This window comes from Zootoca vivipara, chromosome 13 (assembly GCF_963506605.1).
Source record: "Zootoca vivipara chromosome 13, rZooViv1.1, whole genome shotgun sequence".
Lineage (NCBI taxonomy): Eukaryota > Metazoa > Chordata > Lepidosauria > Squamata > Lacertidae > Zootoca > Zootoca vivipara.
Window position 1 is genome coordinate 35,450,984 of NC_083288.1, and position 24,669 is coordinate 35,475,652.

Below are 24,669 nucleotides of genomic sequence, written 5' to 3' on the forward strand. Positions count from 1 at the left end.
GAAAACTATTCTGTACGCCTCTCTTCCCTGGGTAGGCGGATCAGATCGTGTTGGGAGGAAGTTGTCTGAGTGACAGCAAAGCGGACCACTAATATTTGCTACTCGACAGGGAAAACGGCAAATAGATCAGGCAGACCAATAGAAAGCGCTAGCTTTTTGGTGGGAAATTTCAAACGTCAGGATACTTAATACAGTAAGAGACAGTAGAAAGAACATTAGTCCGTGATGTCCCCGCTCCCCAGCAGCTATTAAAACGGAATAAAACAGAGACAGGCATCGTTGCCACTGGTGTGACGAAGATCCAATAGAAACTGAGGAAGTGGAGAATTGCGGCCAAGAGCAGTGAATGGCCCAATGGATGCCGAAAATGTGCGTGAAACATTGATAAACGTCTTATTTGGCCAATGACAACAAGCCAGGTGAGGTGGGACTTCTTGGTGTGGGCGTCAATAGTTATTTGACATCCAATGGGAAAGGCATAATGTTTCTGGGATTCCAGCGGCCATTGAGTAGGGCAGCGGTTCTTCTAAAAGGGCGCGACTGAAGGAGGAACATACGAAAATTTGACAGACACCAAATTCTCCCAATAGGTGGCTGGGGGACCGGGCCGCGTCCTCATTCGACTCTGGAAGGCGGGAGCAATATTTAACAGATACCAGCTTCACCCAATCGGCTGAGGGGCGAGCCCCCTCCCGTGGAAGACGGGAGCCTTCCCGGCCTAGCCGATCCAATAGCAGGCTGGGAGGGATTTTGAGAGGCACCTCCCTCTGAGCCAATCAAGCCCTGAGAATGCGGGTGGGAAAGCGGGGCAGGCAAGGCTGCGCTCGAGAGGCACAATGGACGCACAACGGGAGGAAGGCGGGAGCTGCCTTTGATTGACGGACCGACCCGCCCAATGGCGCGTCGAGGGAGCCGGGCGGGGAGTGACAGGCTTTCAAAGGGGCAAATGGCGCGGGGAAAGGGGAGGGTGCGCGGCGTGATGCGGTCGCAGTAGCGATAGTCGCCGAGAGTGAGAAACAGGAGCGCGCGAGCAGGTAGGTGAGTGGAAGAAATGAAAGGGATCAGAGCAGCGCTGGCCGGGAGGGGGAGGAGGGAGAGAAAAAGGAATGTCCGTTGGAGGGAGGCCTGGCACGCGCGGCGGCGGCGGCGGCGGCAGGGGCTTCGGTTGGAACGGGTGTGCGCGCGTCCGGGGGGGGGGAACTTTGAGGTGAGAGGAGGGAAAAGAGGAGTGTCCCCAGCCCTATTTCCCTCCCAATATGGGGGGGGGGTCCTTGCGTGGGGATAAGGTGGTTGTGAGGAGAGGGGAGGCTGAGGCACCCGCCTCGCCTTCTCTCACCCAGAACGAAACGGGACCTTACCTTTTAATCCTAAATCTTAACTGCCCACCCAAACAAAGACTCTCACAGAAAGGATTCGCCCCCAACGCTTATCTTCTCCTAAGTTCCAGTCTTCCTTTAAAAAAAAAGCCTTCTCCCTGAAAGAGACGAAAATGCCACCTTACTCCCCCACCCCCCGTGACACATGCCCTCTCCTCTTTCATCCTAAAATGCCACACGCACACTGTCAGGAAAAAATAAGCATACCGAAACACTGGAGAGCATCCTCGGCTCCCTATTTCCTTTTTATTTCTTCAGTCTCCCTGAAACACTTTGAGAAGAAACCCCTCTTCCCCACATTTCCCTGCCTATTGTGACACCTTTTCTCTCCCCATTTCCAACGTAATTAGTTTCCTGCCTTCTCACACCTCCTGCCAACTACAATATGAAAGGAGGACTAGAAATATAAACAAATGCTGTATTACAGCGCTTTCCACACTTCTCATGTTGGTGACACACATTTTAGACATGCATCATTTTGTGACATAGCAATTCAGTTTTACTTGCAAACCGGAGGTTAAACTAACCCCTTTCCAGCCTTGGGAGGAGCATGGGGAGCGTTCGCACAACACACCTACACACTGCAGCCAACACACGTAACGTGTCACAACACAAAGTTTGGAAAGCTCTGCTGTATTAGTTAGACCAGGGTTAGGCAACCTAAGGCCCGTGGGCCACAAGCGGCCCACGGGGGTCGTTTAACTGGCCCATGAGCCTCCCACAAAGGGAGCTGTCCACTCAGCGAGTCCCCGCGCGCTGCGCTAAACCAGCACAGCGCGAGGACTCGCTTCCGTGGTGCTGGAAATCGCGTCTGCACATGCTGAGACGCCGGAAATTGTGCAGAAGCAGATGCTGGAAATCGAGGCCGCGCGCACTCACACGCACGTGTGATCTGGCTCACGGAGGGATCTCCGCTGGAGTGAACCGGCCCAGGCGAGGTAAACCTTGCTGACCCCTGAGTTAGACAAATTGTCTGGCCTAGTTCAAGGCAATTACCTAGCCTCAACCCATCAGGCTTCGGGGCCAGAACACATGACTGAGCACGTGCCCATGTAAGTGGTCTGCACAAGGTGCTTCTTTCTGTGTGTAAAGTTACCATGTGTGGCAGCCAATTGGCTTTTTGAGTTGTCGTGCCCACAGTGACTGACCTGAGCAAGTGACGTACTGTTGTGCTAACTCTACAGGTGAATGGGCCTATCGGTGTGGTAAATACGCTTATGCGGTTAGCCACATGGGGGACACTTAGGTTACTAATTGGCAGGGTGGATAAAAAAATCAGTGATTTAAATCTCTTTTTTATTGGATTTTTTAAAAAATTAAATTGGATTTTTAAAATAAAATGCTTTTGGAGGAAAATATTTTCTAAAGATAGTTTTCTATGTAAGTTACCTTATAGTCCAAAGGCTATTCATCAGGAAATAAGGATTTGTTTTAAGTTTTTCATGTGTGCTAAAACTCAGTCTAAGGTTGTTGTTGTTGGTTTTTTTTAAAATTAACCACATCAGTTAACAAACAGGGATACATATATGGTATAATGTTATAGTTTTAGTTAAATTGTAGATGAAGCCTGGCAAAGCCAGCGGACCTGATGCGATACCTGCCAAAGTCTTCAGAATGGGTGGAATTGAACTTGCACAACAACTTCAGAAGCTCAGCGAAAAAATCTGGGAGAGAGAAGAGATCCCAGCGGACTTTAGGGATGCCAAAATCATCAATCTCTTTAAAAAAAGGTGACAGAACTGATTGCGGAAACTATCGAGGCATCTCTCTATTAGCTGCGGCCGGCAAAATTCTTGCAAGGATTTTAGCAAACTTATCTCTTAATCCAAAATGGTTTTCGGCCTTCTGGCGGGGGCAATGGACATGATTTTAACCACTCAACAGAAAAATGCAGAGAGCAAAACCAACCCCTGTCTATGGGGTTTATTGACCTGACTAAGGCTTTTGACACTGTAAATCGTAATGCCCTGTGGACTGTCCTTCTGAAAATTGGCTGCCCAAATAAATTTGTGAACATCATTCGGCTCTTCCATGATAATATGACAGCAACAATCACAGATAACAATGGCTCTCAAAGTGAACCCTTCACAGTGGGATCAGGTGTTAAACAGGGTTGTGTTATTGCCCCAACTCTATTCGTTATTTTCATTGCCATGATCCTACACTTAGTCGAAGGGAGACTCCCCACTGGAGTAGAAATCAAATATCGAACAGATGGAAAGCTCTTTAATCTGAGCAGGCTGAAAGCAAAGAGTAAGATTACTGTAACTTCCGTCATAGAGCTTCAGTATGCTGATGACAATGTAGTGTGTGCACACTCAGAGGATGACTTCCAAACCATCCTAAATATCTTCGCAGAAGCTTACGGAAAACTTGGCCTGTCTCTCAACATCCAGGAAACCAAAGTGCAGTCATACCTCATGTTGCGTCTTTTTTAATAATAATAATAATCATTTTTATTAATTTTCCAATAAAAACAGCCAATTAACATATCCATAATCATAATCCAATTAAAAGCAATAAACTAAAAAAAACCAAATTACAGTCCAAATTATTAATTTTTCCGGGCTCCCCATAGTCTGGACCTCTTGAAGTATATCTCCAATATCTTCGTTCCTGCCTTCTTTTTGTTGTTCTCATATTTTCCACTTTCCAATCTTAACGCTTTAAAGTTCTCCATCCCTGGCTATGCAATTCTCAATCATGTCAGAAATCATATCCTTTCATCCATTGAATACAGCTTTATTTCTAAATATGTATTTTTCCGTCTATTTGCCAGCGCAGCTTTTCCTGACTTCATTCCAATCTTCCAATCTGGGCTGTTGTCCAAGTTTATCGTTTATCGTTTAATGATGCAGCAACTCCCATGTTGTCAAGTTATTCCAATCCGGGCTGTTATCCAAGCCTGTCGTTTGATTTTAAGCATACTGTCTGCAATACTGCAATGTAAATGAACTGTATTCCACAGATATACTAAGTCATTTGGCAATCGATCAGCTTTTGGAGACCACACAATCCCCCCTTCTGGGCCCTAGAGGGGGGGGGCTGCTAGACATCCATTTAGCCTTCTCTCTTGCTCATAATGAAGAAATTCTGCACTGTATGTTTTCCCAAATTATTGTCTCAAGTCACTACTCAAGTCAGCCAGTAAGCATCTCCCACTTTCCTCAAAAAAGGGAGGAACTCTCATTTTTCTGTGCTGCGTCATATTAACAAGTGCCATCTTGTTTCTTCTTTTATCTTTATCAAGTCTTTCAAGTCTAAGTAAAGCTGCGCAATTGAATACTCAATTATAAATAGGAGTCCATCTGTACCATTTTTTTTAAAAAAGGTTTCTTAATGAGGCTTGGCGTAGAAAAACAATTGTAGGTATTGAGAAAAAAAAAGAACATACCAATCACCTCCGTAATCCAAACAGTCATGATGAGAATCTCTTTGAAGTCCGAGCTTAAACACCAGGGACTCTGCAATTCTGCAAGGTTTTTTTCTCAGTCTTCTTCGGTTCAGACTATGTCTGTTTATTGTCCAAATCTAATGATTTTATCAAACAGATATTTCCGGCTATGAGAGCGGCTTTGGAGAGTGCCAGCCGTGTCGTGCTCTGGGACCCAGTGTCTTGCCACTTGCACCCTGATGCAAGCTGACAATCTCGGACAATCTGCGAAACAGTCCTCACCCACCCTGGGGAGTCTGCCAGGGCTAATTACCCCCATATCAGCCCTGAATTACTGGCACGGCTGAGGTCCGATCGTATCGGAGTCAGCCATTTCTCACCACCTGAAACAGGAAGCCCCCAGGTTACGTCTTTTCAGGTTGCATCCCGTGCTGAACCCAGAAGTATCGGAACTGTGGTTGTGAATGCTGCGGGTTGCGAACGTGGAAAGCGTAATGCTGATGGTCAACAAAAGAGGCTTAAAGACTGTCTCAAGAATTTTTTTTAAAAAATGTAGTATAAACACCAACAATTGGAAAACACTTTTCTGCGAGCTCTCCAATTGGAGAAAAGACTTTACCAAAGGTATCATGGGCTTTGAAGACACTCGGACTCGGGACAAAAGGGAGAAACATGCTAAGAGGAAGACATGCTTGGCAAATCTACACCGTGATCAACTCCTGCCCGGAAACCAATGTCCCCACTGGAATTGGCCTCCACAGTCACTTACGGACTCATTGTTAAAACCATGTTTATGGAGGACAATCTTACTCGGCTATGAGTGATTGCCCAAGAAGAAGATTTGTGATGAAGCTTGGATACCTCAGAAACGCTCTGTTAGTTGCTTGCTTGGCGCTTTGAGAGCAATCCTTCACCTCTGTTATGAGCTAGATTCCATGTTGATGGCGCTCCAAGCCTCCTTTCCAGATAGTCATCTCTTGCTTTGGATACCCTTCTGAAGCACTAGGAGACAGCACCTGAGTCAAGAATGAAGTGTCTGTTACATTGTAGAAATTTAAATGTCCTATGGAATGTGTTCCTAGAATGTAACAATCTTTGTGTACTTAAATGTGTGTGTGTGTGTGTGTGTGAGAGAGAGAGAGAGAGAGAGAATATTGGTAGCCCCAGTTTTCTTTTTTTAGAGATCAGTGATGAGGGGCAGAAAATTTTCCAGCGTTTGTTGTTGTTGTTGTAGAAAATTTTCCATTAGTATATATTAGTAACAATGAATGGATGACAGTTGCAAATACCATACAATTAAAGTCCAATTTTAAAGTTTTTAGTTTGTTTATTAAATGCAAATAAACATTCTGAATTAGATCACTTTTGAAAGCATCAGGAAATTCTCTGATGCAAATTAACCTAACTCGTTTTCTCTCTCCAGAAAATCTACAAATGGGACTTGGTAGCTATTCTACTGTAGCTCTGGCCAACCTTTGCTCAGCGTTGACCTGCCTGGGTGTTGCTTCTTCAAAGACAGAGAGTTGTATCCCTGAGCAAAGCAATGAAGTGATTATAGTCTATTTCTAAATGTAGGTCATGACTGCTGTCTGGAGCGACATGTAGTGGGCAGTCAATGAGACGACCTCAGGTTCCTTTCTGAGCTGTATTCTGGAGATCCTCATGTATAACCAGGAAGCTAGTGAGTGACTTAAACTCACATGTTATTTTTGCTTGAAAAATTGCGTATACAGAAAGAAGTTAAGTGTCCCACAAAGGCATCAATGCATGGTCCCTTGGTGGGAAAATCCTAAATGGAAAAGTAACATTTTATATTGGCACATAACAACATGTTCTGTGCAGAATTGTTGGCTGAAAAAAGTTGACACCGGTTCCTAGCTAGCAGTCATTGTTCAACCCCTTTTCTTTTGGTCTCTTGTTCTTTGGGAACAAGTGTTCCTTTATCAGTGTCTCTGGCCCTCCAGAGAGAATGATACCCAACAGCTTGCATCCCTTTCTGTAAGCAATCCAATGTGCTCTGGTTTCAAGAAAGCAAGAAACAGCTGTACTCCGTCACACTTTCCTAATTTCTCTGTGCCCAAGCACAAATGAGGGAAATTCTTTCCCTTCTTTAAGCCCTCTGCATGTGCCAGAGGATTTGGGGTAGGAATGAGGCAGGCTAGTAAACCAAGCTAATATCTGTAGGCCCCTGGTGAACAATTCCTCTTGCCAGGGAGATCAGTTGGATCTTCTCTCTTGTGAGGTTGGATTGATGTTGGCTAAATATTCCCACAGAAAGTTCTGCACAACTGATGTTCCTAAAGTTGACTATACAGTAGTATACAAACATTTTGTGTATCTTGAGAGTATGTGAGGTTTAGTGATTTCAGGTTTTTTGGGGGGTGATAGTTTTTATTGTAGTTTATGGTTTTGTCGCCTTTTTTAATTGGAAAAAGTTAAGTATTCAGTGTTTACAAGAGGGGCTGTGTAGAAATATAACCTGTGGAAAGTAAAAATACTTGAGTAGGAGGTTTTAAAGTGTGGTGTGGTGGTTAAGAGCGGTAGACTCGTAATCTGGGGAACCGGGTTCGCGTCTCCGCTCCTCCATATGCAGCTGCTGGGTGACCTTGGGCTAGTCACACTTCTTTGAAGTCTCTCAACCCCACTCACCTCACAGAGTGTTTGTTGTGGGGGAGGAAGGGAAAGGAGAATGTTAGCTGCTTTGAGACTCCTTAGGGTACTGATAAAGCGGGATATCAAATCCAAACTCTTCTTCTTCTTCTTCTTCTTCTTCTTAAAGCTGATTTTTGGGGTGAGGAAGTGACAGAGATATGAGGTTGGATTTAATAGATTGGAGATAGAATTCCTGGCATGGTAGATTTAATCAAGTCTCTTATGAGTTTCCACTTAAATAGGGTTGCATTAATAAGTGTCACATGCAGACTTTTCTATAAAAAATAAATAAATAAATACAATGATTGCAGTAAGACCAGTCCATTAAAAGCATGTTTTTGTTAATCAGTTTGTTGAATAAAGATTAGCCCAATGCAATCTAATTTTGTGGTTTATTACAAATGTAAATAAAGTCTTGCTGAGCTTGTAGTTCAGTTATAATGATTACAGTACATAGCAAAAAAGTGGTTACTGAGATTAATGTTAGATTAATGTCATGAGCATATTGGAGAAATAATAATGTGTATTTAAATAAACCGGTGGGCAAATCTGCATGCACATGCATAGGGAAACAAAAGATTTCAAAGAATGCAGATGTGGTTTAGGGTCAAAAAATGCTTCTACATAATTCATTACCTTCTTTAATCTGCATTTTGGTAACTAGGAGTGGGGATTACGCACTGACTCCAACTTTCCTGTTTGTGTGCACAGCTTTGACTCTGTACCCCTCTTGCAGGTAGCCAGGCTGAGTACAGCATGGTTCTGGAAGGAAGATGGGTTCTACTCGTGTGACTGCCAAGGAGCTATGTGAAAATGATGATCTTGCTACAACACTAATTCTCGACTCCTACCTCGGCTTTAAGACCCATAAGATGAACGTAAGGTGAGGAAGGGCCTGAGGTCTCAAAGACTCAATAAGATTCCACTTGCAGCACAGGGCAAAATAGAAATTGAGGGGGAGTGGTGAGGCTTGGAATTGAGGGGGATAAGGAAAGCAGTGTGTTTCAAAGCAAACCCAACTCCTCTTTCTTTCTCATCCCTTCAGCCCACTCCCAGCCATCAGAAGAAGGCACCATTTGCGGGAAGCAGTGGAAGCTTTCCGGAAGCGCAAGGACCTAGACACGGCATATCAGGCCTTGATGCAAGGTGGTTGGGCCTGCCAGTACTTCGCGAAGCGGAGCCGTCAGCAGGAGGCTGCCTTCAAGACTCATGTACAACTCTTTTACCTTTTTGCTATTTCAGGGGAGGGAGGGTAAGAAAGATGTCAAAATCTGAAAGTGATGATTGGGAGGGATTGTTTTTGCTTCAGATATGTGACAGAGCCCTTGGGTCGTATTTCACATGAACCTTTACACCAACAGGGATATGGAGTACAGACAGAGATCATTAATTAGCAGTGCTAATCCTCAAAATAGTTCTTCATGACACATACCTGCTGACACTGCTAGGTCAATTAGTCCAGACAACATGCTAAAAATCCATTGTCTCTGTTCATTCCACAAGTGATAACATTGAAATTCTTGGTGTATCCCTTCAGCAGTTTTATTTTGCAGTTTCCCTTTTAAACGTGGGTTTAAAAAAATGACTGGCAGTTTTGGCTGTCTGTTCTTCTCTGAAGCACTTTCTCTAATGCCCCATTCGCCATCAGATCCTAGAACAACATGGCTGGTGACAGGGTAGCTCCTGCAACACAGTTCTTCCCCAAGACATTCTATCTTCCCCAAGTGGTATTCTATCTTTGCTGAGAGTGTGTTGGCCACAATCCTTCCCACTGCCTTTATTTCATGGGCAACAATCTTAGACAACCAATTAAGTATCTATGTTTTTAACAAAACTTCTCTGTGCAAGGCAGGAGATCTAATTTTTATGTATTTTAATATTTTGTTGGAAGCCGCCCAGAGTGGCTGGGGGAACCTGGCCAGATGGGCGGGGTATAAATAAATAATAATAATAATTAAATGAGCTGGTGGCCAGGAATCATGAATTTTTTTGCTCCTGCTGGCGGGTAGGAAGACTATGATAGCACCTTGGTTTCTTAGGAGAAGAATTGGCTAGACTTCTGATGATGAGGTAAGCAGGGAACCAGAATTGCTAACTAGGAGCCAATTGTTTATCTCTTTTCTACAGATATTTCGTTACCTTCGCATCTTCCTTCCTGAGAGTGGTTTTGCCATCAAGCGCTGTACCCGGTATTCCCTGGAAATAAATGGTGCCCGTGTGGTCGCTACGAAATCATGGTAGGGTGATGGTGGTTTGACACCCCTTCCATATAACACCCTTCCACTTGCTAGTATTATGTAACCTTATATGGCTTACAGTAATGATGAAAGCATTGAAATACAATTTATAAATCATAAAAACAAGAACAGTGCAACAGAAAATAAAAACCATCTCAAACTTTCAAGCAATATCAATAGTTTTTTAAAGCAATTCTAAAAGTTTAAATTAAAATTTTTTTTTAAGTCCTGGGAAAATAAAAAGCTTTCCAGCTGGCACCAAAATCCACCAGGAAGATCTTTTTGGCTAGCAGTTGCCCCAGCTGACAGTGTCAAAGTGACTTAAGCAGATGGGCAGCACAAGGAGCCCAGGGGCACCCCACTCCATCCATTGAAATCCTAAACTCTTAGTAAACTAAATAGAGCAACAACAACAAAAATGCAGGTAGAATGCAAGCAGGGGTGTAGAAACTTTCCAGTGTTTTGCACTGTTTGTAACATGTATGACTATCTCCCTCTTGGACAGAAGTTGTTGGTGTGCTGGAGGCTCAATGAGCTGTTGATTCTCTGGGAACAAGTTTTCAAAAACATCCTATTCCCAATCTATAATGCAGGGAACTAATATTCAGTAAAGTGAACTTAAATTTACCCACCATCCTCACCTACTGTACATTTATGGGGAGCAGGACAGCTGATCTGTGATGCTTGTGTCTTTCTCCCTGCCTATAAGGAAAAAGAATGACAAACTGGAGCTTCTGGAGGGTTATATTACAGAGCTGACGGAGCCAGATGAGAGTCTCCTGCGGACTGGTGAAAATGACTTCAGCATCATGTATTCCACACGCAAACAGTGTGCCCAGCTATGGCTGGGGCCTGCAGCCTTCATTAATCATGGTATGTGGAAATGTGCAGCTGGTCCTGGCTCTGCCTCTGAATCGTTGTTCCATAGATCCTCTGATAACTTCCGCACCTCCCAGTGCCCTACAGCCTTTTGACTCCATCTCTGCATTAAGTTTTTCCATTAATTTTACTGTTCATGTGGGCATACAATGTAGACTATGAATTACCATAATCTATCTGATGTGGGTGGGGGATTGAGGAACCAGGACCCCTGCTGTATTAGCAGTTCCCTACCTGGGGAACTTTTGCACACTTCCAGTGCTGATTTACATTTTGTTTAGGCAACATGGCTGCTTTTCTGCTACTTTAATTATAATAGCAAGGTCTCCATGAGTGTTATTGAAAGCAGTAAATAAATGTGCAAAGGTCCAAGTAGCTTCTACAGAAGAAATCCAGACATGGCGTAGTGTCCTCCATTTAGATCCATCATGGTTGCTTTCCTGTGTGCATGAAACATACCATAACTGCTGGATGTGATTTATGTGCAGGTATAGCAAGGCCCAGGTTAACATCAGAAAGTCCCTTTCAGTATGGAATGAAATTGCAACAAATTGTTTTTAAAAAATACTTTTGCTGAAGAAAACAATTAAACTAATGTATGTCCATATAGTATCTCATTATAATGCCAATTAAAATATTGAATAAAAAGGTGTCTGTTTAACGGCCTAAATCAGAAAGAACAGATATTCTATTCCTTCAGATGAGTTTATCAAACTTCCATGTGTTTGTCTTGGAAGACAACATTTTTTGTTTCATAATTGTTTTTAAATTTTTCAATAAAGTTTGTAAAAGCAAACAAAAAACAACAGCAACTTCAATCTTAGCAGCTTAAGTTTCTAGTACTCATTCCAAGCTGCTTGTAAAAGGTTTTTGCTGCTTGTAAAAGGTTCCTTTTCCTTTTTCTAAATCTGGTGCATTATTTGATTTTTAGTATACACTTCCTAAGGATTCTGTCTATTTGGGCGAGTACAGGAAGATTGTAAGGAGGATGGGGAATGAGTATTAAAATAAGTGGGGTGTAGGAACAGGTTTGCTTAAGATAAGTTATATGTATTTTTAATTAGCTTTCAAGTTGGTAGGATTTTTGTTGGAATTAATTGTCAAGTGAAGGAATTGGGCATTCCAGTGAAGTCTAGGGTGTAATCAGTTGGTACATTCCATAGGAAACTGGTCCCAGCATTGTCTACTCTGACAACAGCTCTCCAGAGTTCTTCCCACCATCTACTACCTGGTACTTCCAGCTGGAGGTACTAGGGACTGAACCTGGAACTTTCACTGAGCTATGCTAGGTCCCTTAATTAAAAAGCCAGTAAGAATTAGTTTTTTAGATTGCTTATTTTAGCACCCCATTTATGTGACCTTGAATGGAAACTTCTTTCCCCTCCCCTATGAGTTATTAATGGCTGAAAAGCCTACCCTTTTCTGGACTTCAGGTAACTAAGATCATGTGATCACTGAAACTGGATTTAGTTCACTGTAGAAGGCAAGAACAATCATATACAGTGCACTTGAAAGTCTCCTCCTTCTCTGAAGCACACTGTTTTGTTCAGCTCCCCATTCCCCAGAGGCTTTGGGATTTCAGCAGGAGCATCAAGCTAGTCTTCACAACCTTAGAAGGCTAGAAAGCTTAGAAACATGCCTTCAGAAAAAGAGTGAGAGCACTTATTGAAGTACTATGTTTAGACCCCACACCTGCCAGGGCATGATTTGAGGGCAAACGATGCAGTCACCCTCCTGAAGCAAAGCAGCTTTCAATGTGACTGGTACATGGATTGGTGTCGGGCTGGGAACTTAATGTATGCTGCTGTGTTATTCCGTGATGGAAGGCTGGAAGGAAGTTAGGTTATTAGTGAAACGATAATTTACCCCAACTTGTAATTGCTTTGAGAGAAAGCAGGATGCATTATTGAAAAGCAACAGCATACTTTTTCTCTTCTAGCCTGTTGCTGAAATGTAAATAGTGTCTGAACAAGTGGACTATCTTTATAACTTGTCTCTGCCTTTTTTCTTTTTCTTTTAAAAAAATCTCTCTCCACTACTGCCTATCCCCCACCCCATATAATTTGTCCCTCACCGTGGAACCTCTCAGACTGCAGGCCCAATTGTAAGGTAAGTCATTTTGGCTTATTGCTAGTAGAGGTGGCATTTCTTGTTTAAAATGCTGGGGCTTTGCATTTGGGACAAGCCACACATACTCATTCCTAGAACTCATTTATTATTGTGGTGTGTGCTTTGGGTGTAGGATATGTTGGAAGAGGTTGAAAGAGGAAGCAAGTAATACCTTGTAAATATTTGGGAGAGGAAGGAAGCTGTATGACTTACAAAAGTTCCCTCTGCTGAGTCCTGGCAATTTCTCTCCTACTGCTTCTCAGGATGCTGCGTTTCAGCCATTGCTTCACCATCATAAAGACTAGAAGTATGACCCTCATTCCCCATAGTTCAGGTCTAGAAAAAAATTAATTTCTTTGCCTCTTTTCATACTAGTGTGCTGTTTCTGAGAAGTGCCTAGAAGCCCAGTGTCAGGAACTTCTGTGTCTGCAAATACAGTGGTACCTCAGGTTACAGACGCTTCAGGTTACAGACTCTGCTAACCCAGAAATAGTACCTCGGGTTAAGAGCTTTGCTTCAGGATGAGAACAGAAATCTTGCAGCGGTGGCACAGCAGCAGCAGGAGGCCCCATTAACTAAAGTGGTACCTCAGGTTAAGAACAGTTTCAGGTTAAGAATGGACCTCCAGAACGAATTAAGTTCTTACCCCAAGGTACCACTGTAGAGTCTTGTGAAAATAAGAGCTGGGTCTCTTGGGATTTCTGAGAGGGATTTCTGCTGGTCCCCCCCCCCCCAAACACCACACCCCAGAGAGCATCCTGAACCTCTACATTTCGGGGGGGGGGTCTTTTCTGTGTTTCCTGCTGTTCCTTCCCCATGTGCATTGTTTGTCTCTGTACTGCAGTTTGTCCCAATGGATGGGAACACTGCCTGCGTCAAGGTGCTGCGGGACATTGAACCAGATGATGAGATCACATGCTTCTATGGCGACGGCTTCTTTGGAGAGGACAATGAATTGTGCGAATGCTACACTTGTGAAAGGTGAAGGCTGGGGGCAGTGAGGTCTTAAGGAATCTCAGCTGGGGAATGGGTGGCATTTCTAGTTGTTTGATACTGATACTGTTACTGTGCATGTGTGCAAGAGAGACTGAGATACGACACATTCCCTCATCAGTGCCCTCATCAATCACCATTGCTGCCAGAAAGAGTTGCAGGCTGTCCAACTGCTCAGGTACAGAGAAGCTCCATCCCCAAGGGATAGGAGCGCTCCTGGGGTTGGTTGCTAGGTAGCACAGTTTGGATGGCAGCTATTTCCTCCTGGGCCGTCACATAACCTTTTAAAGAGCAACAGCAGCACCTAAGGATTGGGGGGGGGGATATTATACATACTCTTCCACAGGAGATCAGTGAATGATCTCATTTGTCACCTGTCCTTTTTTTCTTCCTCCTTCCATAAAAGCCTATTGTGGTTGCCTTGTCTTGATTTTCTCTTATTGTTGGTTTTCCTGTAAAACCAGGCTTCAAGGTGTGTGTGTGTGTGTGTGTGTGTGTGTGTGTGTGTGTGTGTGTGTACACATTTATACACATACATACAAGCCAGAGTGAACTGCTTAGTAAATACAGAGCTCCATTCTTGTGCAGTTATACCCCTCACCCAATTATCAACTGTTGCCTCTTTCAGGAAGGGAGAAGGAGCCTACCGCCTCCTGAATCAAACACCTCCACAATCTACCTCAATCAATGATACATATCTATTCAGAGAGACATATGGCCGTCTGCAGCGGTGGAAACGTCCGTCATACAAGCTGGCCCGACTCAGTGTGAAAGGGGGATGCAAGGCCCGGCGCAGGAAAGCAAAAATAAATGGTGAGATGTCTAAGGGTGACTTGCTGAAACAAGGTTTTGTGGGTTGCAATTCTGTAAGGTCACATGTGGCTTGAGCATCTGCTCAGTGTAGCCTTGCAAAAGAGATGAGCCTGCTAGTTTGCACCCATTTTATCCCTCCCATTCCCCATTAAATTCAGCACAAGAAAAATTACTCTAGTGCTATTACAGTGATCTGTGTGGTGAGGAAAAAGAGTAGTGCTTTCCCCTGAGTTGAAGGGGTGTTAATAAGTCTCCTTTGGTAGACACATGTTTCACATCCACACATTCTGTGAGTCTCATGAATTAAGGCCTTTAGACAGTGGCAGTAATGCATCTTAGTAGATTTACCCAGCAACTTAGCATTCACACAGGGTTTTTTTTTAAAGGGGGTGTTTATTGTGTACACACACACACACAGAGAGAATCAAAATATACACTTGCAACACTTCAATGGGGAACAGCTAACAATGTGTATCTATTTTGCCAGTGGGGAGTAGCTCAGCAAGAATATACACATTTATTTGGTTTGGGAGAATTAGCTAAGTATTCATGGCTAAGCTAACACACATACATGACATACATACAAGAAGGAGCAAGGATACAGGGTGTAAGAGGAGGAGTGAGAAACTGGAGGGATAGGTCCAAGCAGTGAAAGAAAGGTGTGCTCGGCAATGTTTGAAGGGGTGCACTAACCTGCTCTTTTTCTCTGGGCCCACTTGTCAGAGCAGGCCTCAGTAATGCATTATTGGGCAGGGAGTACCAGGAGGTGGCTTCTAAAACAGTCACACACAGCACTAAAGATAGGAAGAGGGAGCAAATGTGGAGGCTACATTTTGTAGAGGAAAGACCTCCAGATTATAGTATATGTAGCAAGAAATAAATTTCCCAGCCTTGGTAGACAAGAAGCGCAAGTGTATTTAATTGGGTTTAATGCCAGGTCCATGTGCACATAGGATTGTAGTACAGGTGAAACTCGAAAAATTAGAATATCGTCGAAAAGTTCATTTATTTCAGTAATTCAAATTAAAAGATGAAACCAATATAGAAGTTGAATTACTGAAATAAATGAACTTTTCGACGACATTCTAATTTTTTGAGTTTCACCTGTAACTCCTGGATTGGGTAGGAAATAAAGGGACAAACAGGCAAGCCAGAACCCTGAAAAGGGACTTCTGAGAAGCTGGCACCGAATCTCTACTTCAGCAAGCAGGAATCCAGAGAAGCAGGAACCAGGAGAGACTTAAAAAGCATTGAGCAGCTGCACCAAATAGGGAACCTGGGAGGCAGCAAAGGAAAAGCATGGGGAGATAACAGTCAGACCCTGGGTTCTGTGCAGGCAGCAAGAGCGATTTCAGCAAGTCAAGGTGACCGTGTAGTACCAGAAGTATCTGTGAAGCCTAGAGTTTATATATCCTCAAAAATGAGAGTTCCAAAGCAACTGCAATTCATGGATTTTGTTTTGCAGAGACAAGTGGTCATACTCACTCTTCAGCTAGTTTTAATTAGTGATCACATTTCCAGAGGGGCCCCCTATTGTAATGATAGCTGATGGTATTGTATTGCCCAAACCCATGTACTGTGCATATGACTTGCAGCATCACCTCTATTGAGGTGTCCAATTTAACTCTTAAAGGTACTTTTCTCTTTAGGCAAAGGGTTCAGTGGCACCACTGCTTAAATAGGTTACAGCTTGGGATGGATGTTGTGGTGGGGAGCATTGTTCTTAGGGCTGACCTCCCTTCTCTTCTTCCAGCTGCTCTCCGCAGATCTGCCTTTCGTTGGTACCTGAGGATACTAAAGCCTTTATGTATCCCCCTGCATGACTGCTTGGGCTGCACAGCACGTAGCTGCAAGCTCAGTAAGCAGCCACTGGTGCATCTGCAATGCTGCCCTCCTTCCATGTTCCCTGCATCACATCTCCGCCGCTCTTCGCGCAGGAAGATCAGCCACTTTGAGACCCAGCAAACCTCCTTCTACACAAGGACATACAATAGACCTGAGAGCCCGAGCTTGCACAGAGAAGCGGTGCATGGGATTGGTGAGAGAGAACCACATAGCAGCAATGGGGAGCTTAGCCAGGGGGCTGAGGAGCATCACACAGGAGATGTGAAGAACCCCGCTGAGATCACGGGGTCTCATGGATCAGGATCTGGGGGACTATACTCAGGGGACCAAGAGATCCTTGGCTCTTCACGCTCTTCCTCCTCCAGCCAGGTCCTATGCAGAACAAGGAGCATGACCCGACGCCAAACTTGGGTTTTGCCCAAACCCCAAGTCTCATTATCAGCAATAGACCCCAAACTTTCCCAGTATGCTCATGTCCGTTTGGAGAGCCCCCTCTTTAGAGGCAGGCAGTGCTGGCAGCAGCACCCTCCAGACAAGGGGAAGGAGGAGCCGACAGAGGAGCAGCATCCTCCAAAGCAAATTGTTTCCTTTCCCCCTTTTGTGCCACCCAAGCGGTTTCGACTGGTCGTAAGCCACGGCTCCATCAACCTTGAAGTGGCCTCCAGCTCCTGTGAGGAGTTATCTTGATCTGGCTGGTCTCCAGGTCCTGCAAAGAGACCCTCAGGTGCTTGTGGAAGCTTGATCCTTGATAAGCCAGGGCAAAACCCACCAACCAGAATTTGCCTGAAATCATCTGTTGACTTTTTGGTCTTTGTCCCAATCACCTTGTATGGGGTGAGAAACCATCGCTTTTGTTCTGTTGAGATGCTCACAAAGGGCTGGAGGATATATCTGTGCTAACACCACCACCCTGTGTTCCATTTCCTCTTGTTCTAAAGCAGATTTACTTTCCGTTTTTCCTCCTTCCAGGGTGCTCCCTCCATCACACTTGTACTCTTCTTTTCCTTTTTAGAAGCACCCTCCACAACCAGGCCAAACCTTGATCCATTACCCCTGAAACTTAAGCCATATAGCAGGCTGCATGGATGTCTGGGATTGACTCTCCCTGTCATCTTACCATTGAACTCCGCTTGCTTTCTCCCAGGCTCCTTTCACCTTTTGACTCCAGGTATCCCAATGCTCTAGTTTGTAGCAGTTCAGCCATGGAACTACAGACACACATGGTGCTTTCGCTGTTTGTTGCCCCTAAGGAGGTTGTGAGGCTGGTGAGAATGAAATGACTGGCAGGTAAAGAAAGCCTACCTCTAATCAGGGAAGCCTCTTTAATTCTTTGTAAGAAAACCAGCAACCAGAAGTGCACATGCGCATGCAACCCATGCCTATTCAGCCCATTTAGCCTGATGACTGCTGTTTGCTTCAACAAGTTTATCTAGGGAATTACTCTTTCTTCTCTCCTCTTTCTCACTTTCTATCCCTTCCCCCGAACTGCTTTTTAGGTGCCTACTGTTACAAGACATCCAATTTTCTAGTTTTTAAGCTACCGTACTTTTGTATTAGTCAGGTCTGTCTTGTCTCTTCTCCCTGCTGGGGCTTTTCAATGAATGTGTACTGGGGCTTTTTACACTGTTACTGACCTTTAAGGTGTTCGTGTTTTTATACTTAGATATGGCTGAGGTTAAATGGTTTTTTTAAATTTTAGAATACCAGTGAGTTTGATAATTTTATGCAAATATTCCACACTGTAGTCACGTGGCAGAGAATGAAATAATTGAACTTTCCTAGCTCTGATCAGAGGATTCCTTGGCTCAGGGGCATTGTGATAAAGGACCTTCCTTCTGTGTGGTGTTGGCTTAGACTGGATAAATAGTTCTTACTCATCTAGTAGTGGTTGGGTTCAGTTCAAATGTCATTGCAATACAGTAAATAGATCGTCTGTATTTTTGACCTGTGGTCCTGTCTGGCAGTTGGGATTTCCAGCCTCTTTCTGAGCTGTGTTCAGTGGAGTACTTAGAAATCTAGTTGAAGATTAGCTGAAGATGAGAAGCCAACAGGTGGGCTGTATTGTAGCCAGCCTTCTTTGGAGAATGCTTGCTTCATTTTGCAGCCGTTTTCATGGTGAGCTTTGTGGTGTTGACTTTGGAAAATCCATAGCCAGGAATCAGCAGGACCTGCTTTAACTTTAACTTTCTCTTTTCTCCCTTCTTTGTTAGTTTTGTTTCCAACTTGGTGCATTTCAGTCTTAATGCCTTCTCCATATAGCTTCTGAAAGAGACAGGTGTGCATCTGTGAGTCACTGCTGTTTAAGGCTGCAATTCTATGCACACTTGCAAGTATCCTTTTAATTTGGTGAGACTTCCTTCTAACTGTGGATAGGATCTGTCCTCTGGATGAGTTTTTGAACTCTGAAACAGAGAAATCTGTTTTTAGAGCTGCTTCTAGAGTTTTGCTTGGTATCCGTGTTGGATATGTATTCTGAGTTAGATTTATATTATAATCCAGACCTTCTGTTTTTAATAGTTCTGCCAAGTACCAGTGCTGATTCCTAGAAATTTTTTTTAAAGTGGTATTTAGGCATTAATAGGTGAGAGTTTCAAAAGCACAACTGCAGCTAGAAGGAGCTGTAGCTGCAGCTGCTCATTCTATCACAATAAGGAAATTGTATTTATAGTGCAGGGATAAAATTTTGAACTCGTGAGTGTGAGTGAGGACTTAGCTGTGGAGAAGGGCATTTTCCTTCACAATGAAAAGGCTGAAAATCCACAGACCTCCAGTCATGAGCATTTCATTAATGGATCTGAGAGGGAGTCCATTATCTGTGTTGTAGAGAATGTTGGTAGTTTCCTTCAACTGCATATTCATGTGAAGGCACTATAATTTTGTTAAATAAATAAAAACATAAGAGAAACTTGCACAACTAGGTAACATAAACAACACTCTCTTTCATATACCCTGTTTCTGCTGGCAATTTGAGCTGTTTCCACCATCATTCAAATTAATCTGCAAAGTTGCCTTTGTGCACATTCTCTATTCCACTCAACTTGAACTTCACATATGTATATACAAAGTACAGCTGAAAAATGTTGGTCTGTCAAAGCACTGATAGTGTGTTGCTCATTAAAACAGTTGATATACAGCTGAAATTGCACATCTTTTCCTGCTTTCTCCAGTTCACTTTATATATGTTAATACATATTTCAGACATCCCCCCCAATAACTTATCTAGTTGTTTAATACCAGTTTTGTTTGTTGTGGACAAACAATTCCAGTAACTACCTGACTTCTCAGTAGTCACACCCACCCTGTAGAACGCCCTCCTGTCACATGTCAAGGAAATAAACAACTATCTGACTTTTAGGAGACACCTGAAGGCAACTCAGTCAGATGGGCAGCTAATAAATTATTATTATTATTATCATTATCATCATCATCATTATCCTTATCCTTAATTGTTTAGGTACCATGACTTGTGCAAGTTATTTGGTTTATGGTGCTCATTTTGTGCTGATTCTGTGCCAATAGTCTTGACTCAAATTTTCACGTTAATATGAGATAGTAATCCTCTTGTTTGGAGAAAGAGTATGCTTCATCAGAACAAACTACCAAACATTTACAGTAATAATATTGATGAATATTATGAGGTGTGCATTTTCACTTGTATATCACTGTTTGTGCTAAAAGGTGATTTTTCTTCCTTCCCCCTGCAGCTGATTTTGGGCCCTTGCTGCTGGGAGCGCCCATGCTTTCTTCCCTGTCTGCTACTCTTGTCAGTTTGTGTTGTTCCATGTTTGTTAATAGTAGTGGATTAGTGCACAGCCTTTAGGTAGTACTGCTGGGGTGGGGTGGGATGGGATGGGGAAAGAGAACGCAAGGGATGAGATGATTAAGGTCTTTGTTAGTTAGGGAAAGGTTTGGGGTGGGAAGGGTGGATGTTGCTAGCCAGGATATTGAATGCTCCTGTTGAAGGACAGGCTGGGGCTCAGTTTCTACCTGTTGGTGCCTCGTGTTTAACCATCTTTTAGGTGGATTTACTCTTTAAGCTACCTCGCTTTGAGAGGGGGAGCATCAAGTCATCCCTTTAGACGCTGTCTCTGACCTTCTTTGCTTTCAGCCCTGTGTCTGTTGAGTCCTGTTGGTCTTTCTCCATGGCTTTCCCATGGGTGGAGGGTTGCTTGCCTTTAAACCTCAGAGTGGTGAACCCAGCAGCGGCGTAGGAAGCTGCTTGAACCCCCAGAGTGGCAACCTGCTATGGAGCGCGCATGCGCAGCGTCACTCTGTAGTGACGCTGTGCATGCACGCTACGGAGCAGGTTGCTGGCAAGCCGCAAGCAAGCCGCGGAGCGAGGTTTTATACCGGGTGGCGGGGCTCAGTTTGGGAGTCGCGGGGTGTGTGTTCCGAGTGTCACCCCCCCTCCAGGGTGGCACCCGGGGCGGCCCGCCCCCTACGCCCCCCTTACTACAGCCCTGGAATTCAGTTTTATTTGACTTGCATCCCATCTTAAACAACTTCTCTGTCTCATTCCCATAAAAAACTTTGTCATAGCCAGCCCTTGTCATTCTGCCTCTGCATACTCCACTCTCCATCCCCCCCCCCCTCCCGACACACCCTTGTATGTTAGCATTGCTTCTTCCATCCTCTGTAAGGTTTATAAAGCATGCTTTTGGCCTGGAGCCAATCTGTCATCTTTTCAGAAGAAGACCCCACCTCCCCTAAAATTGTGCTCAGGGAGGTGTCAAGGCACCTTGACCCTTGCCAGGGGTGGAGGATGAATAAACTGTGTGAACTGCCCTGAAATCTTTTGACGAAGGGCGGGATATAAATTTAATAAATAAACAAGCTAGGCACTGGGAAAGGGTCTCTGGATGGCCGGGTTCCTCAGGGAGTAGTGGGGTGGAGGGCTTAAGAATATCACCATCTGTTCCAATATTTGCAGTTTTGAACTGCAGTGTGTCATTTATAGAACTTGCCTCTTGTCCAAGTTAGCTGCTAACTCCAGCTCAAAATCTCCTTTATAAGGGAATGGATTGCTCATGCCATAGTATACAGCAACTAAAGTGAAGGGTATGTCGCTGCTCTTCCTGCCTCCTCCTAATTTCCCCAATGCTTTTTAGGGCTTTTCAAGCACGTGTTTGTTCACTTTAGGATTAGGGGTTTTTTATAATGAATTTGGGCAAGTCTGGTGTTTTTTTCCTGCAGGAAAGAAGATGCTGGAGTGTATTCAACAGGGCTAGGTGTACTCTGCAATAAAACAAATATCTAGGCCAACGTAAACCAAACTCTGAACCTGTATAAATTGCGAAGATCCAGTTTTCCTACTGTTATTTTGTTTCTGTTTTGTTGGTCTGGACTGTGTACAGTCACTGGAAATTTTGAATATGCTCCCTCCCACCCACTCCATCTTTCTGGCTTTTGATACTTCACATACTGTACTTTCAAACCTGTCATCACAGCCTTAAGGGCTAGAAACTTGCATGGAAGAGTTCAGCTTGGCTTGCACCCAGTCTCAGATTTGGCATGTGCAGGATGATGTTGGAACATGTACTGTACAGTCCTGGCTTAGGAATCGGGAGTGGGTGGGGGGGGGAGGAAGGGGGCCTTTTTAATAGTGCTATATTGGAGAGGGTGGCTGGAGGGTGCTCTTGACTCCAGGAGTGGGAAGCTTGAGGCCTCAGGGTAGTTCCTATCCCCGTGATCAGGCCGGTATCCTGTAGGGGCGTGAAGGCAGAAACTTGTGGTTTTGTATTTTTCATGGTGTGTGTGTATGTGTGTATTAGGGGAGCGTAATACTTTTTAAAATACTTGATTGGAATAAAGTCTTTTAAAGCTATTCCTCTGTCTTGGTGATGTGGCACTTATTGCATGAGCAGGGGAATTGCAAGATGAGATTGTAGTTGCATTTGCTGTTAACAGTTGTTTGCAGAGTATTGGATCATTTCAGAAAGCATGGCTCCTTTGTCTTAAGCCTGGCATTCTCAGAGGATAAAAATAATAATAATGCTTTTCTTAAAAAATGGACTGGTTGATCAATAGAAGATCAATGAATGCTTTAAAAAAACAAGAAAATGGACCAGTAAACTGAGTTTGAATTATAGCTGCCAAGTCTCCCGTTTTTCACCGTAAACCCCCGGAATATTCTATTTTAACATTCTATTCGGAATGTTATCTCTAATAGAAAAAAATCCCAGAAATCCCCCGGATTTCCTACCTGCCAGGGAGGCTCCATTTCGGGTGCCGCTCTGCCCATGCCTGGGCACCGGAAATCGGGCAGTGCAGCACCGAAAGTTGCTTCTACACATGTCTGGACATGCGTAGAAGCGACTTCCGGTGCCGCTCTGCCCATGTCTGGGCACTGGAAATCGGGCAGCACCGGCACCGAAAGTTGCTTCTATGCATGTCCAGACATGCGTAGAAGCGACTTCCGCTGCCGCGCCGCTGCTGATCCTGCATTTTTCAGTGGGAGACTTGGCAGCTATGGTTTGAATGGCAAGAACTAGCAGACTTGGTGTATTACTTCCCTACTTCCAGAAAACCCTGTAACTCTTAAGCACCTTTCAGTTTGTGGGCAACGGTACACTGGTTACAAGCCCAACAACACCAGTCTCTTCTGCATTCAAATGAAAGAGGGGGAAAAGATAAAAATGGAAATGAGAAAAGCAAGACTGTATCTTAAAATAAAATACCAATCATCTTACCACTTGCATCATTACTCTGTAAAATTCTAAAAAGTTTGGACTCTTAAAAGCTTGCACTTTTTCCTAGTTTATAGATATATGGTTGTTCTATGTGCAGCCAAAGAAGTATCTTCACCTGCCTAGCTCCCTTGTGAGCAACAGTTTCTTTTGGCAACTTAGGCTGCTATATGAAGCAGTCCTTGATGACTTCTTAGCCCCAGGTCATAAAAACTGTCATTTCAAGTTAGGGATAGCAGAGTGGGGAGAGGTAGTTGTCTGCTGCATCTGAACTGTCGCCTCCATTTGGCTATTTACTGCTAACTCTCCTGAAGCAAGAAGGGGAGGACAATGTCAGATGCTGCTTCTGCACTGGTTGGGCTAGTTCTGTTTTTTAAATGCTTGGTTTGCAACCACCATATTTACATTTGATATGAGCTGCTTTGAGCGCTACAGTTGAAAAGTGAAACATAAATCTTTGACATAGGTAAGTAAGTAAGTAAGTAAGTAAGTAAGTAAGTAAGTAAATAGAAACCTAAAGGTAAAGGGTAAAGGGACCCCTGACCATTAGGTCCAGTCGTGACCGACTCTGGGGTTGCGTGCTCATCTCGCATTATTGGCCGAGGGAGCCGGCGTATAGCTTCCAGGTCATGTGGCCAGCATGACAAAGCCAAATAGAAACCTAGTCCACTCCTAAAAGGTAAAGGGACCCCTAACCATTAGGTCCAGTCGCGGATGACTGGGGTTGCGGCGCTCATCTCGCTTTACTGGTTGAGGGAGCAGACGTTTGTCCGCAGACAGCTTCCGGGTCATGTAGCTAGCATGACTAAGCCACTTCAAGCGAACCAGAGCAGCGCACGGAAACACCGTTTACCTTCCCGCCGGAGTGGTTCCTATTTATCTACTTGCACTTTGACATGCTCTCAAACTGCTAGGTTGGCAGGAGCTGAGACCGAACAACAGGAGCTCATCCCATCGCTGGGATTCAAACCGCCGACCCTCTGATGGGCAAGCCCTAGGCCAGGGGTGTCAAACTCAAATTCATCGGGGGCCGCATCAGCAGTTTGGTCACCCTCAAAGGGCCGGTTGTATCTGTAGGACTATGTGTCCACTCTTTATTATCATAAATTATTGTCACTGCATTCAATTATTACTGTTTTTTGTAATAATGCAAGTAATAACTAGCTCTGAAAGCGGAAACATAGTCAGAATAATGGCAAGTAGATATTCAAATGTTCAATTATTGTACAATTTATTGAAAAATGATTTTTGGTAACTGCACTGGGTGGTGGAGGCTCGCTAGGGTTTCATGCAGGACCTTTGCAGAGCTACTAGTACCTGGAGATGCTGGGGTCCTTCTGCATGCAGGACAGATGTTCTGCCAGTGAGCCACCACCCTTCACCAAAGGGACTGGCTGAGGTTCACTCACTGAAGCTGCTCTCCTGGTTCCAGGGTTTAAGGGCCAGAAGTATAAAGCAGCATCCTATGTTTCTGAGGAGAGGGAGAGGGAGAGGGAGAGGGAGAGGGAGAGGGAGAGGGAGAGAGGAAGGAAGGAAGGAAGGAAGGAAGGAAGGAAGGAAGGAAGGAAGAAAAGAGGGAGTGGGAGGGAGAGAGGAAGGAAGGAAGGAAAGAGGGGAGAGAAAGAAGAGTTGGAAATAAGGAAAGAGAAAAAAGAAGGAAAGAAAAAGAAAGAGGGAGAGAAGAC

The 24,669-nt window shown here is 44.2% G+C and overlaps 1 protein-coding gene across 7 annotated transcripts; it reads left to right on the forward strand.

Moving 5' to 3' along the window:
- The first annotated feature begins 957 nt into the window (after positions 1–957).
- Positions 958–22,574, forward strand: KMT5C (lysine methyltransferase 5C). Of its 7 annotated transcripts, none has more exons than XM_060281624.1 (9): positions 958–1,038; positions 6,194–8,305; positions 8,468–8,633; positions 9,550–9,659; positions 10,369–10,532; positions 12,628–12,647; positions 13,492–13,628; positions 14,269–14,453; positions 16,207–22,574. In XM_060281624.1, the coding sequence occupies exons 2-9, from the start codon at positions 8,196–8,198 to the stop codon at positions 16,983–16,985; spliced, it is 1,671 nt and encodes a 556-aa protein (XP_060137607.1). In that variant the 5' UTR covers positions 958–1,038; positions 6,194–8,195; the 3' UTR covers positions 16,986–22,574. The 7 variants fall into 7 exon arrangements, with proteins under 7 accessions (XP_060137607.1, XP_034990721.2, XP_060137608.1 ...); XM_035134830.2 differs by having other exon boundaries at positions 8,159–8,305; XM_060281625.1 differs by having other exon boundaries at positions 958–1,034.
- Positions 22,575–24,669: the final 2,095 nt, after the last annotated feature.